General features: G+C 41.1%; 2 protein-coding genes and 1 long non-coding RNA gene across 11 annotated transcripts in view; 2 read left to right on the top strand and 1 right to left on the bottom strand.

The window, feature by feature from the left end:
- Positions 1-15,190, bottom strand: part of LOC113903994 (formin-like protein 20) — a 101,981-nt gene that overhangs the window by 67,843 nt on the left and 18,948 nt on the right. The window lies entirely within an intron of this gene.
- The window catches only part of PCMTD1 (protein-L-isoaspartate (D-aspartate) O-methyltransferase domain containing 1), a 48,742-nt gene that overhangs the window by 19,169 nt on the left and 14,383 nt on the right, over positions 1-15,190 (top strand). For 8 of the 9 annotated variants that reach the window (XR_003514429.1, XM_027560963.1, XM_027560965.1 and 5 more), the window contains one exon: positions 12,447-12,549. Coding sequence is in view for 5 of the 9 variants with exons in the window: in XM_027560958.1 (XP_027416759.1) it covers positions 12,447-12,549 (103 nt within the window). In the remaining 4 variants the exon portion in view is untranslated. Of the gene's footprint in view, positions 1-12,446; positions 12,550-14,210; positions 14,330-15,190 lie in introns of those variants that run through there. The other variant, XM_027560964.1, reaches the window with a different exon arrangement.
- Positions 6-6,415, top strand: LOC113904162. Its single transcript, XR_003514430.1, has 2 exons — positions 6-3,560; positions 5,689-6,415. It is a non-coding gene; the product is annotated as an uncharacterized LOC113904162 (long non-coding RNA).

Genomic DNA, 15,190 nt, shown 5'->3' with positions numbered 1-15,190 from the left:
TAATTTTATTTTTGTAAAATTCTTTTTTAAAAAGTAAGCTGAGTTTGTACTGCTGTTTCTGATTTACAGGGTTTATAACTTTGTATACAGCATATGTTTGAATGCTCAAAGTAGTTCCTTCCTTCCTTAAGGTCAGAGTAGTCATCTTTTCTTATTTTCAGCCCTGACCCCCATAGTTAACTTTGCTTTCAGTGCTAGACGTGAAAAGTTCTTGGAACTGTTTTTGATCCTCCAACCACTGTCTGTACTGTAACAACTGAGCAGTTGGCAGGTGAGAGGCTCCAGAGCATCTTGTAGCCTACTTGAGGTCAAGCATCCTGACAGCGGCTGGGAGAGTTTGGTGGGCCCTGGTGTCCTGTGCTGAAAGGGGTGGTGCTGTACTTGTTAGGGATCTAGAACCCTGTGGGGGGCGGAAGATGTGGCACTGCTGGGGCAAAGCACAGGACGCAGGGCGGAGAAGAGGGGGAAGAGTGTGGGTTGTTAATGTGTCCGCCAAGCGTTATTTCTGAAGCAAGGGAACAGCAGTAATCAGAAGGGACAGATAGCACTGCCTTCACAAAGCTTCCTGGTACTCACGATGAAGGCTTGGCATTGCTGAAAGCACTTGACACGGTCTAGTAACTTGTTAAGTGTTCCCAGTAACCATGTGAAGTGTGTATTGTCATGGTTCCTGTGTGTTTAAACTGAGTCACTGAAGTTCAGTGACTTGCCTGTGGTCCCATAGCTAGGAGACGAGAGCTGTGAAGTTGAGCCTGTGTGTGGACAAAGCATGCCAGGGGAGACACTGCTGAAAGGCATGGTGACCTCGGGCGGAGGATGGACAACCACAGCTCACAGCTCCCTTTGGTGTTTGCTGGGCACCACCACGTGACAGGCATCAAGGTGCAACACCAAGGCCCATGTGACACAGACTTGCCCTGGGGTTTGCAGACTAGACTGGCGGGGGTGGAGAGACAGGAAGTGAGCGGTTCTTATCCCATGTGATGTTTCCTGTGGCTGAGGTGTCGTCCCAGGTTACAGGGTCGAGGCTGTGGCTTACAGTTCACTCTGGAGTGCGGGGGAATCATTGGAGGACTTTAGAGAAATGACTGTGATCCCCCTGTGACTAAGCAGTCCTGATTTTTTTTGATTGTCCTAGTGTCAATATTAGTAATGTCCTTTTTGTTGCCAAAGTGTCCCAGTTTGGACAGTAAATTATGTGCTCACATCGTATAGCTTCAGGCGTTTTCAAGCCTGAAATCCCATTGCTCCATGCTGGCTGTCTCTACACTTTTTCTCCCAGTCATGGAGCCTGCAGTTGTTTCACTTAAAAGAAGCCTGTTTATCTCACTACGGAGTCAGTTCCTGATACGTAGTAACTGGTCAGAAAGGTGACATTATTCATTTTTGCCCAGAGAGAAGTTAAGCAGTTTGCATTTACATTTGGTGATCTCTGTGATTCTGAGATAGCATTTTCATCAGGTTGGGATTCCAAGAAATCCAACTCTTGTATCATGAGAGCCTCTAGAAAAGGGATCCAGGATTTGAGAGGATCTCCAAATCCAAGGAGCAGAGTGGAGTGGTAGAGAGAGCTTCTTCCCAAAGTGGGCTTGCTGTCCTTGAGTCAGTGTGCTTCTTTACCAGCTCTGGCCACTAGGGCTCGAGTCCAGCCTCAGATAAGTGTTCTGCTCCTCCAGCTGGTTAGCTGGCTCCTGATGCAGGCGGGAGTTTAGCCAAAGGCCTGGCGGAGAGAAAAGGAATCACAGTTAGCAGCCTTGCTGACTCAATCCATTCCCTAGTCCTGGTCCCTAAGAAATGGGCTTCCTGGGGCTAGCTGCTTTTGTGGGCCATCCGCCAACTTTATTGACTTTTTTTTTTAATTGGAGGGAAATTGCTTTACAACGTTTTTTTGGTCTTTGCAGTACAACAGCATGAATCAGCCATAATTGTACACATATCCCCTCCCTCTTGAGCTTTCCACACCTCATCTCAGCCCTCTAGGTCATCACAGAGCGCCAGGCTGGGCTCACTGTGTTATTCAGCAGCTTCCCGCTAGCTGTCTGTTTTACATATGGTAGTGTGTGTATGTCAGTGCCTCTTTTCTTAATTTGTCCCACCCTCTCCTTCCCCTGCTATGTCCACAAGTCCATTCTCTGTGTTTGCATCTCCATTCCTGTCCTGCAAATAGGTTCATCAGTACTGTTTTTCTAGATTTCATGTATATGCGTTAATTTATTGTGTCTGGAATGTTTCCTCCTCCAACCTGAAGGCAGTGTGGAAATACAGACCCTTGTGTGGCAGTCCATAGGGAGGACATCTCCTCCTGCTCCCAGGCTCCAGGGAGTCACAAGTGTTCAGTCACAGGCATGACCACCCTTACTGGATATTGTTCGGGGATTCGTCTGTGTGTGTTCCTGCAGTCAGGATCAAGGTATAATTTCTCTCCTTTTGATGAGGAAAGTATTTGATGAGAAAGATAAAAACTTTTTAAAAGGAAAGAAAGAACAGAGCCTGTAAAACTGTGATTACAGTTAATCTTGCATCTCTCCAGCTTCTGAGAAGCTAATCATTTTTCTGCTGCTCCCCTTGTTTGGTTTGTGTTTCTTGAGCATTTAATTAAATCGAGGGGACACATCCACAGAAATCCCTTAGCACTCACTCCAGAGGAGGGTGCTTACATGCTCCCTGTAATTATTTGAGTGTGGTGCCTCAGGCTGGGTCCTGGTGCTTCCCATGACCTTGTCTTATTAAGTTCTGATAGCACCCTGGCAACTCAGCACTGCCCTTCAGTCACAAGACGAGGGTGACAGGTGCTCCCTGGTAACAGCAGCTCTCATCCAGGGACGTGCTGGTGTAATCTGGGGGTCCAGGCTAAGGCGGGGAGAGTGGGGGTCTGTGGAGGAGGCCTCTTGGGGAATCTACCTTGCAGTCTTGAGAGCTCTTGTTCAGTGAGAGGAGTTAGGTTTATCCTCACTTCAGGAGATTTCTCATGATTAAAGTATACTTGAAGCAGTTATTCATAAATGGAATTTATTTTTGCCCCACACAGAGAAGGTGGATGATTCCAAGTTCTAAATTGTACCTCATTTCAGATAACTTGTTTAGTTTCCAGTTGAAGATACATTCATATTCTAAGAGTCTTCCTATGAAGAACTGTCACAGAGAATCTAGTCCTTCATTGATGAAGGTAATCCATTTTGAGAGCCCTTCCATCACCCCGTGAAGATTCCCTCCCCCAGCCCCTGGCAGCCGCTTGCCTCTTTGCTGTCTCTAGGTTTTCCTTTTCTGTGCAGTTCATGTCAGTGGGATCGTGTAGCATATGATCTTTCTGTATGCTTGCTTTCCCTGAGTGTTAGATTTTCAGGGTTCACCCGTGCTGTGACATGTATCATTGCTCCATTCCTCTTGGTGGCTGAGCAACACTGTGTTGTGTGGGTAGACCGCATTTTGTTTGTTCTTTCACCACTTGATGCCTGTTTTGAATGATGCTGATGTGAACATTCATGTGTAAGACTTGGTGGAGACATCCATTTTCATTTCTCTCAGGTGGATTCCTAGGAGTGAGATTGCTGGACTGTATGGTAAGTTTGTGTTTAACTTTTTAAGAACTTGCCAAACTTTTCTGGAGTGGCTGCACCATTTTCTATTCCCACCAACAATGTATGAGGTTCCAGTTTCTCCATATCTTCACTGGTAGTGTTTTGTTTTATTTTAAATAGCATCTTCGTGGGCATAACATGGTATCTTGTGGTTTAAACTTGTACCTCCCTGATGACTAATGATGTGGAGCGTTATGTTCCTATGATTTTTGGTCATTCCTCTATCTTCTTTGGTGAAATGTCTATTCAGCTGTTTGCTCCATTTTTAAATTACATTGTTGGCATCCTTATTATTAATGAGTTGTAAGTGTTGTTTTAAGTACAAGCCCTTTTTCAGAAGTATGATTTTCAAATCTCTCTTCATTTCCTTTTAAGCACCCCTTTAGAAAACTCTCATGCCTCCCTTGAGGCCCGAGAGTGAGGGAGATCCAGAGTCTCCTTTCCCCTATCCCTTTTTTTCTGGACAGAACACAGTTCTGCAGGTTTCCATGGTTCTCTCTAAGGCAGATTTTCTTCTCTGCATTAAGCCAAACTTCAGTTTTCCCTCTATCTTTTTACCCTACTTTTTTTTTTTTTAAGGAATTACAGACTATTCTTGGTATGTGCTTTATTTTGGGCTGTGAGTAAATCTATTTTGAAAAGAACCCTTTCCTTTAGGCTACTAAGATTTTCTGAAATCAGTAAAGCTCCTTACCATTTAAACTGTTTGTTCTTAGTCCTAGTTGGGCTTCTGTGTATTTTTTTTCTGTCCATATACCCTGAAGGAAAAGGCAACCCACTCCAGTATTCTTGCCTGGAGAATCCGATGGACAGAGGAACCTGGCGGGCTACAGTCCATGGGGTCGCAAGAGTCGGACACGACTGAGTGACTTTGACTTGACTGACCCTGTATCAGGGACTTCCCAGGTGGCTCAGTGATGAAGAATCCGCCTGCCAGTGCAGCAGCTGCAGGAGACTCAGGTTTGGTCCCTGGTTTGGGCAGATACCCTGGAGGAGGAAATAGCAACCCATTCTTGTATTCTGCCTGTGGGAAATCCCATGGATGTAGGAGCCTGGTGTGCTGTATAGTCCATAGGATTGCAGGGAGATGGGCATGACTGAGCATACACACACATGTACAAGTTTTAGAAATTTTGCAAATTTTACAGTAATTTGAGTATATTTCCCTATTAGAGGTTGAAAGGCAGTTCCTTCAGTGCTGTGAAGGGTGTCAGGTGGATCTCTTGGCATTGTGAGGCATCTTGAGTTTTTACTTTCAGGCTTAACTCTCCAATCTGCATTATCTGTCAGCTGAGCACAGTTGAGCTGTATTTGTGAATTTGCTTCCTTTCTGAAGTGTGTCTGTAACCCTCACATCAGTATTCATCACTGGTGCATGTGTTCTGGGAGAGGGGACGGAGTGAGTTGCTCTCTGGACATGGTGCCCCTGGGCCAGGTCAGGGGTGCAGTCCTGCTCATGTCTCAGGGCAGTGGCCAGAGGATGCACTCACAGCATGGTGCAAACAACTCTGGTGCTGGGCCAGTTTCTTCTGGAGCTCATTTCTTTCATAAAAGAAAACAGACTCTTCTAGGGTGAGTTCTTAGGACTGAACATTGTTGTCTGTTTGAGGTAGGTATATATGTGTAGTATATGCACACTCTTCCCTTGAAGCTATTTGCATATTGTTTTTCTGGACTTTATAGAACATAAACTACCACAAATAATGAGTACTGACTGGATGCTTCAGAAAATGACTAAACCTTTCTCAGTTTGTGTATCTATATGAAATAATTTGTGAATCTCCAGTTTCCGGTGAGGCACTACTCTGGAGCGGGCTCCGTGGCCTCAGCTCTCTCCTCAGTCTTTCCTGGGCTGAGATGTGCTGGACTAGCGCCCATGTGAGCGGCTTACCTATGTCGCAGGGCTGCGCCTGCACTGGCCTTCACACCCTGTGTGGGCGGCTCCTGCAGCATCAGCCTGGGCCACCATCCCATGCCTTCTGCCTGCAAAGATTCTTTTGATGGATTTCACTCCTCTTTGCGTTTCCTTTATAGACACTTACTTTAGCCTGTTGTGGAAGCTTCTTTGCCTTCAGCCTGTGGTGAAGGGCGGCTCCTCTTCTGTCTTCAGGTTACCTCCACGTGCAGAGGATTCACAGGTTTCCAGCACCAGGTCTCTCTGCGGAGCTGTGGACACTGCATCTTCCAAGCTGACCAACAAACTGGATACTTGATTTTCCTGTGCTTACTGCATATCTCTTCTTCAGTGTGCACGAGATTCTGAAAGTTCAACCTGTCTCCACCTCGAGTGACCCTTCCTCACCCTAGCCACACACCAGAGCAGTTGAGGTTGGCTTCTGCCACCTGTGTATCTATTGGTGACTCAAGGCAGAAACCTGAACACCACTCTCTCTTCTCTCTAATTATATTTGGTGGAATAGGCAATACGTTCACTGAGTTAAATAATCCAAAAGAATCAAAAGGCATACTTTTAAAGATTTTCCTTACCTGCCTCTCCTCCACTTTGTCTGGTTGCCCTCCCCACTTGAAGAACAGCGTATGGAGCCCTGGGAACACCTCCGCTTCTGCACAGACTCAATTTAATGTTTATGGGGATGATGGTTGACTTGAAATCAGAAGAATATTCTTAGGTACATGAAGGAAAATATGAATTGCATTTTAGAAGATTTCTAGCAAGCTGCTAAAATTAATAAATTTATTTTGAATGGAATATACTTTTCTGTGTAAGATGTACTTCTGTACAATGCCTCATTCTGTGATGAAATAGATGTGACACTTGGTTTTTTGCCAGTATACTTATAAAGACATGAAAAATACACATTTTTATGCTTTGTATAGATGATTGGCCTCAGTCTTACTTGTAAACCTTTTAAAATTTGGGACCATAGCTCCCTTTATGTACATTTATCTTTCTTCAAAGAGTATTTGTTATGTGTGCCTTTGTGCGAGCTGCTGAGCATACAGCTGTGCAGAAGACATCCCACATATCGTGCGTGTTATTTCTGAACCAGCAGCAGGAGCATTGAGTCAGTTTTGTTGGCTGTTCTTCATTTAGGTCAGGAAATAGTTGTTGAGTATCGATGTGTCTTGGTTACTTGTGACTTGATCACATGTATTGGCCCTGGAGTGTCTTTTGCAGGTGAATACACAGTGCAGCGAAAGAGCTGATGAAATGGCTTCCAGGGGAAGAGGACTGATACCGAACGCTGTTTACATTGCCTTTTAAACCATGTTCTGTTATGTTATAGTTGAGCACACCTTCTCAGTTTACTGACTTTGCTTTGGTGTAATGTTCCAGTGTAGACATGTGAGTTGCAGTTGTAAATTACTCAGCCACGTTAGACTTGGTGGGTATTATCAGCCCACTGGGTGGAGGTGTCTAAAGCAGCTGGTTCTGACATCTGTTCTTGATAGTTTGACATTTTAGGAATGCATTTTACTTTGGGCCTTGAGCCTTTGGTCCATAATTGTTTAAACCAACCTTTTCAGATTTTGTTAAACATATTTTTCAGATTTGGGTGGTGTTTAGTCACTAAGTCACGTCCAACTCTTTTGTGATCCCACGGACTGTAGCCCGCCAGGCTCCTCTGTCCATGGAAAGAATATTGGAGCGGGTTGCCATTTTCTCCTCCACGGGATCTTCCTGACCCAGGGATTGACCCAGGATCCCGACCCTGCAGTGGCAGGTGGATTCTTTACTGCTGAGCCACCTGGGGAACCAGCGCTTGATTCCATAAGCTGAGGGAAGCCCACAGGACTGGAACTTCCTCTTTAATTGCAAAACTTGCCTCACAAGGCCAATGACAAATCTAGAGAGCAGGTTTCTAGTCTTAGGTGTGCCCTGCTAGCCAAAGAATTTGAAGCTTTAACGTGGTAAGATTGAGTAAACGTTCGACAGTGCTTTTTTAACGTCATATAATCAAATGGAGAAACCATAGGAAAATAGGTGTATCTTAGTAAGTTTCTCTTAATTTGGTTGTGATTCCTTAATCTTTGGCTGATTCATTTTCTTCCCCATTCCTTTGTCTCCCTTTGTACTGCTTTGTCTTTTTGCAGTACACTGGCAGGGTGTTCTCAGAAAGAGACCTGCTCATGTCTGCTCTCCACCTGTTATTACTGTCTCTGAATCCTTATAAAGTTACTCCTGAATCTTCCCAAAGATGCCCGGAATTAGTAACGAAGTATCACTGCAGTTTATTTAAGGGTGTTTTTCCATATATAGTTGACCTTCCATATCCAGGGTTTGAGGATTCATCTGCCAAGCAAAACTTGAATTTATCGCATGCTGGCAACTGTATACATAGCATTTACATTGTATTTACAACTGTATGCATAACATTCACATTTACATTGTATTGGGTATTGAGTAGTTGAGACAGTTAGGGGAGGATGTACAGATGTGCAGGTCATATATGCAAATACTCCTCCCATTTATACAAGGGACCTGTGTGTCCACAGTCCGTAGATTTTGGTATTTTCAGGGTCTGGTCCTAGAGTCAGCCCCCCACCATTCTCCCCCAATCCCCATATACCGAAGGATGACTGTATGTTTTAATTCTTGCTGAGAAACTTTTCACTAGTTTCCTAGAAACCAAATAACTGGTTCACTTACTCCCTCTTGTGGTAAATACTTAGTTTTATCCTGATGCTTTTATTTGTGGTTGTTAATCTCTCTCTTTTTTTGTGTGTGTGGTGGTTATCTCTCTATGTCATTTTACCCAAGAGAGCACAGATCTGATAGTCCAAAGAGATTTAAACACACATTTAGGTTGGGCACTGCAGTAATGAGGGGAGTGTTGATAGTGTGATCACAAAGATGCCCGTTAGGGTCACCTGCAGTGCCTGGGCCTCTCCCTGAGGGACTCCCTGCCTCTGTTCACAGTTTAAATCAGAATAAATTTAATCTACTTTTACATTTAATTTAAAAATTCTCAGGTTATTCTAATGTGCAGTCAGGGTAGACAACCACTTATAAACAGGCTGCGGTTTTGGTGCTGTGATTAACATAGTATTCGCAAAGAGAGCATGCTTGAATTTTTGGTGATTTGTAGCTGTCTTGTATTTTATGGTATGAAAGACTCTGACATCATTTAGTGATTTCCCACAGACCCATTTCACACAGTAGAAAGGACCTCACGGGGAACGTGACTGGTCTGACTGCAGCTGTAGGAGCCAGAGTTGGAAACTGAGGCACTGGCCTTGAATCCGCTGTGTCTCCCCCTGCACCCCCCGGCCCCCTCCACCTGCCCCAGTGACTGAGTAAGTGCATCTTTAGGGCTCCTCTAGTCACGTACTGTGTGCTGTGAAGTGGTCTTGCTAAGGCTGTTCCACTGATTAGCTCTCCACAAAGGACGGAGGGCACAGCGTCCTCGGCTCATGCTGCTCTCAGGTTCCCACGCCTGCCAGGGCAGCCTTCCACCTGCACACCACACTCTGTCACCTTTCTGGTACTTCAGAGAGGAGAGGAGTAAGGGGTATATAGATGAGAAATGGAGGTGTTGATAGACTCCTGATAGCTAGACATAATAATCGGTGACCTTTATGTATAAGTTCTGATTATTGACTAACTGGAAAGTGATAAATAAGCTAATTCAAGTACCACAAAAGAAAAACATTCTCTAGAGCTTATTATTATATTGACATTGTATTGTATTTGTTACTGCTCTTAGTAAATGAACTTTTGCCAGCCTTAAAAATAATTTCTAATATAGGGTATCTAGGTTTTTCTAATAATGGTATGTCTTAATAAATGTTGACTTCTGTGTAAGTTTCTCTTTCAATACTTAGCTATTAAAGATAGTGGTCAACTGTTAGTACTTTGATTTTTTTTTAAATAATTGTATGACAGGGTTTTTAAAGTTAAAAAAAATTGTATGACAGAAATTAAACATTTATTATTTCTAGAAAGATCTCTTCCCATTGGCACATACAGAGTAACGTTGGAATCTGCTCAGTGCAGTCAGATTCATGCTAACATCACGTTAGATGATGTTAGGAAATCTTAGGCTTTGCTTTTGTGTGCCTTTTTCATTTTCTCCAGTGACAGCTTATATCTTTCTGTTAGAATTATTTTGTATTATTTATCCATTTCTTTGAAAATAGTGTACTTAAAAAAAAAATCTCTGAGTAGCACATCACTTTTTGGTTGAAAAAGTTGTGCATGCCTGTGTTGACACACTTTAGACAACAGGGTGTAATGGTGGAAATGCCTCTTCCCACCCAGACCTCTTCGTCCCCTTCCTTGGAAGCAGCTGCATATTTTTCAGTTTTCTATGTTCTATTTTTCTGTTCTGTTTAATACAGGTGTCAAATGAACTGTAATAAAAAGCATCACATACACTTCTATCATATCCTCGATGTGTTCTACTTGTATATCACATTCTAAATAAATGAGATGTTGGTGACATTGCCATATAAGTTCTGCCTTCTATTAGTGCATTCTTTTCAGTATATTAATTACTGTTTAATTTATTAGTGATAATAAAGATATACCTCCATGTTGTTTTAAAATTAAACAAGTCCATCCATTAAATCATCAGTGGTGTTTGTATCAGAATTAATAATAGTATGTACATTTATCTGTCAAATCCATTGTATGTTAATGAAATTGTCTTTATTTTGTGTCAAGGTGATGTGAAAAAGTCTTAAATTTTCTTAGCAAACTTTAAGCCTTATTTCTAAAAGTTGCCACTTTGTTCTTAGATATTATATGAGCAGAAAGCAAGAAAAGGAAAATGAGACCAGAGCTGTCTTAAGTGAGAGAGTATGTAGTCCCTTTTGGTCCAGAGCACTCAAGTTGACTCCCTCTGCTAGTAAAGCAGTTTGAAATACTGAATAGCAGCCTAGACTTCTACATTCTTTACTTGACACCTTTCTTAGAGTGCTTATTCATTCAGTTCTATTGGAAACTTCAACCCTAGAAATATTGGCCTTTTAGTGATCTCTCATCCATACAACTAGATTCTTAATAGTTAATGAAAATATAAAAGTCTCTTAATGTTTTACATTCAGTGGATTGCTATAAAAGGGTAAGAGAAAAATTAGATTTCCTAGAGCAATATTTTCCTTACTATGTTTATAATGTTAAGTAATTGTAGTGTAATTTGAGGTTTTTAAATGAGGAAAACTTTGTTCATCATCATTATTCATCATTGACTCAATGGACATGAATTTGAGCAAACTCTGGGAGGGGGTGAAGGACACGGAAGCCTGGTGTGCTATAGTCCATGGGTCGCAAAGAGTCGGACACGACTGAGTGACCGAACAACAACAAGACAAAACTTTATTCAGGGTTTCTTAGCCTTTTTTGTTTCCTTAGGGAAGTCCAAGTTTTCACACTACTCAAGACTGAATACTAAATTAAAAAGTGACATCACTGTATGTACTTCTCTGTTTAATTTTTTTTTGCCATTTTCATTTATTTTTTGAAAAAAAGAAAATTCTAAGTTTTGTCTATTTGTCTTTGTTAATAATAAGGAATTATAAGAGATCTTAAATAATATTGAATGGATGCTCTAATTTGCAGATAAAGGCTAATGGTTTGATGAAACAAAAACCGAGAAGTGAAAAGATTACATTGATCAGAATAACTTAAAAAAAAGTATAAAAGCAGCAAAGGAATTTAATGCTGTTATGTGGTATGATGGATCAAGTACCTTTTTACTTAATCTTTTCATCTAAATACATTTTTCAAGTAGCATCAGTTTTTTTTTTTTTTTCAAAGCAAATCAGTAGAAATATAGTAGGTTTATCTGCTTTCGACTTGAAGATGGTTTCTGAACATTTGGTTTAATTTTTGTCATTCGGTAATTCCTAGATTACAAGCTGGTATTTTCATACCCTTCCTGTACATTCAAAAATGTTCATTTGAATGTAAATGTGATTTTTTGGTTATTTTAAAGTTCTTCGAGGTCCGTAGCACTCCCATATATGTTGTGTTTTTAATGGCATTCAGTAGGGGCACATTCAGGTAGTTCCAAAGATATGTACCAGATAACCAAAAAATAACACCCATGCACCAACCACTGCCCCCCCCCCCCCACACACACACTTTTTTCTGGGAGACCAGTTGCAAAGTAAGATAAAAATTTAACTAAAATTTGGAAAAAGAAATGTAGAGTGAAAAACCCGATTGGCTCAGTGTCAGAAGAAGTCTGGGAGGAGCGAGGTGACTAGGTGAGATAGTGTGTCACTGTCAGGGGGTCGCAGGGCAGGCAGGAAACACAGTCACCTTAGGAAATAGGAATCCAGGTGGTCATGTTCTCGGCCAGGACCAGGGTTGGGGAAGGAGCCATCCCGGGACTGTCCCCCCTGCTCCTCATTCCTGGATGGTCACCCATCCTTGGCTGTGTACAGGAAGAAATACCAAGTAAGAAGTCAGAAGTGCACTGGAACAGGAGCGTCTACCAGGTTTGCCCAGTGGCCACACTCCCCTGGACCCTGGGAGCTCCAGGGACAGAGGGTGTGGTCTCAGCCCTGGAAGAATTTACTGGGCAATGGGTGCACACCTGTGTCAGCCCATGGATTCAGACATTTGAGAGTTAACAAAGCTTTTTAACAGGTGATAAATAATGGTAAATTATGATGGCTAAATGGAAAACAATGGCAAATGACTTAAACTTCATATAGAAATGTGATTATTTCTTTGCTGATATTGTCCTGACAGATAAACTATACTCCTGAGAGAACTCTTTATGACTGACTTTTTTAAAGCAATGTAAATATATTTCCATATAGCTTTATAAATCTGTGGCCAGCAGATACATTTTGAGTTCTCTTTAAATGCTCCTATGATAGATAAATGAACAAATTAAAAGAGCTCTGTAAAGGCATTCTTAATGTTTATAAATGCTGCTGCTACAATTGCAGGTCCTTTTGGAATAAATCATGGGATTGAACTTCATTCAGATGTGGTGGAATATGCCAAGGAAAAACTGGAGAGCTTCATCAAAAATAGTGATAGCTTTGATAAGTAAGTATTCATATCTATGGTTTTGCTTTGAAAGCACTTGATAAGTAGATAGAGTGACATGTGTGTTCCTCACTACTGTTAGTTCATTGATCCTGGCTTGATTGAGTGCAGCAAAAATCAGCACGCTATAAAATGCAAGAGGAAAGTAAGTTAGAAAACTATGTTCTAATTCTTACTCTGTGTAAACATACAGTAGATTACAAGTAAATAACTTTTAGGTTTTAATTATATGCTGTTGTCAATTTATTAGTAGGGTGTTGTTCCATTCATTAATGTCACACAGGTACCTTTTCTGAAGATAGAAGTTAAAGATGTTCCTGGCCATAGAATCTTTGGCAACTGTGTTTATACCTTTGGGGATAGTAATTTAATATGAGCGATACCTCTTAGCATATGGAGGACTTTTTCTTAAAAACATAAAGTTACTTAATAATATAGCTAAGTGAAATTATCATAGAAATATATCACTATGTCCTTTGAGAAATCTGTTTCTAAAACCATTGTTCTGAACTATTTCCCTTGGGAAAAATACTGCACAGGCGTTGGTCCTTGCAGGAAAGTCTGTTTGGTGTGTCATGTCCCTAAATTCAGCAAGCAGTGATGGTAATGTGGATAGTACTGTGAAGCTGAAAAATTTAGATGGCATTTTTCTCTCAGCTAGTCATATTTTCAGAGAAGGGCTAACAAAGGATGAGAATTGAGCTTAAAACTTAGTCCCTTTACATGACAGAGCTTTGGTCCAGAGTTCTGGTCCAGAGTTCCAACCCAGCTTGTTGGGTGTGAGCCTCCCTCACTCGGCTCTGATCTGGCCATGGCCGTGGCCATAGAGGTGAGAGATCTACGAGTGGGCAGGGGTCTGAGCTGAAGGTTGTCTTCTGAGTTCAGGCATCTCCTGGCATGTCTCCCCCATTTGCCTCCCTCCTCTGCCTCCCACACCCTGGCAGTGGCACTTGGTGGGCTGAGGAACTTAAGCCTGTGCTGCAGCTTCAGTCCTCAGTACAGAGGGAGGGCTGGGGTGTGTGGGAGGGGTGTCCAGACCTGAGACCAGCGAGCCGGGAGAGTGCACATGCTGGGGTTTGGGTTTGTTCTGTAATCAGTCCGTTGAGTTTGAGCAGGTCACTGGAATCTTCTGTACCAGTTTGCTGAACACTGTCCTTTTATCTTATTCTGTCTTAATAAATAGTTAACCTTTAATTCACATTTTTGAATCATTTTTCAAGCGCTTACCATGTTGGTTCATATTCTGTTTCCATTTCCAAGAAAAACATACTGTTTGGCAGAAATAAAATGGATTTTAGTCCAAGTTACTTTGTAAGAAATTGAGATTCAATTGTAGTACGCTTTGTGTCTTCATCATTTCTGTTTGTCTTATAATTAGTGGTATGGTAATTGCTAAAAATGTGGGCATGGGTATTTTCATATTGTTTATTAGAACTGTGGAATTTTGTGGAATTTATTGAATTTCTATTGTAAGTATTTGTTTTGGTGTTGAAACTTAATTATACATATAAGACCATTTGAATACAATTAAACTTAGCAAATATGAAAGTAATATTAGTAAAAGCATATATTTAAGGTTTATCTTAATATATTAGATAATAATACATTTCAGGTAGTAACACATAAAGGCACAGATAATTCACTTTTGGGTCATTAATCAGGCAGAACAAGCTCAAGGAAGAACTTTGAATCATGGAAGCACCTCTACAGTATCTATGGAGACAAGTCTTGCTGACAAGGGCATGGTCCTGGCAAACAGTAAAACATGTCATTCTTTAAAGTCTTTCTTTTGCTTTAAATTAATTTATTTCAATTGGAGAGTAATTACTTTATAATATCCTGATGGTTTTTGCCATACATCATCATGAATTGGCCACAGGTATACATATGTCCCCCCAATCCTGAATCCCCCTCTCTCTTTCCTCCCCACCTATCCCTCCGGGTTGTCCCAGAGCGCTGGCTTTCTGTGTCGATGTAATTTAAATATTGAATAATCTAGAACACAGTTAAGTTTGAAGGCTACATGTGTTTAAGTGTCTCAAGTTTAAAAAAAATGTCTAAAATTGTTTTCATGTAATCATGAGACACCAAATGTCCTTCAGTTGTATTTCTTGAGTGTTGTTGTTAGACTGTGTTGTACAGGTTTGTTATTCTTAAAATGGTGAATCATCTCAAATATGGTGATATGACTGACCTAAATGTTTCTTCATAATTTTTAATGGTCTTATTATTTTAGTTAAAATAATCAGGCTTTATAATATGGTTGTTTCTGAAATGTTACTTTTAAAACAGATTCTTCTGTTAACAGACTATTCTTAAAAAAACAGTCCTGGAAATGTTACCTATTTTGGTTTTCAGGTAGCTTCTGAAATAGTAGTTGTGTACTTCAGATTATAAAGGTATCTTGCTTACCAAGGTAGCAGGTACTGGCAAATGCTTCGTTTTGCATAAAGTCATGACTTGGTTGGAAGTTAAGTAGTCAAAGCTGATGGGTCATTTAATGGACTCCTTTTGGGGTCATTTATCATTTGATTTTGGTTATAGAAATGATAAAGATGTAGCAATTTTCTTCCTGTCTTTATGTTTTGATGATTTCTTTGCGATTTTTCTTGGTGTTTGTGGAGAATATTTCTATTTACTT

The sequence above is a fragment of the Bos indicus x Bos taurus genome, chromosome 14 (assembly GCF_003369695.1).
Source record: "Bos indicus x Bos taurus breed Angus x Brahman F1 hybrid chromosome 14, Bos_hybrid_MaternalHap_v2.0, whole genome shotgun sequence".
NCBI lineage: Eukaryota > Metazoa > Chordata > Mammalia > Artiodactyla > Bovidae > Bos > Bos indicus x Bos taurus.
The sequence above is the reverse complement of the archived record's forward strand: the minus strand, read 5'-3'. Positions and strand labels throughout refer to the sequence as shown.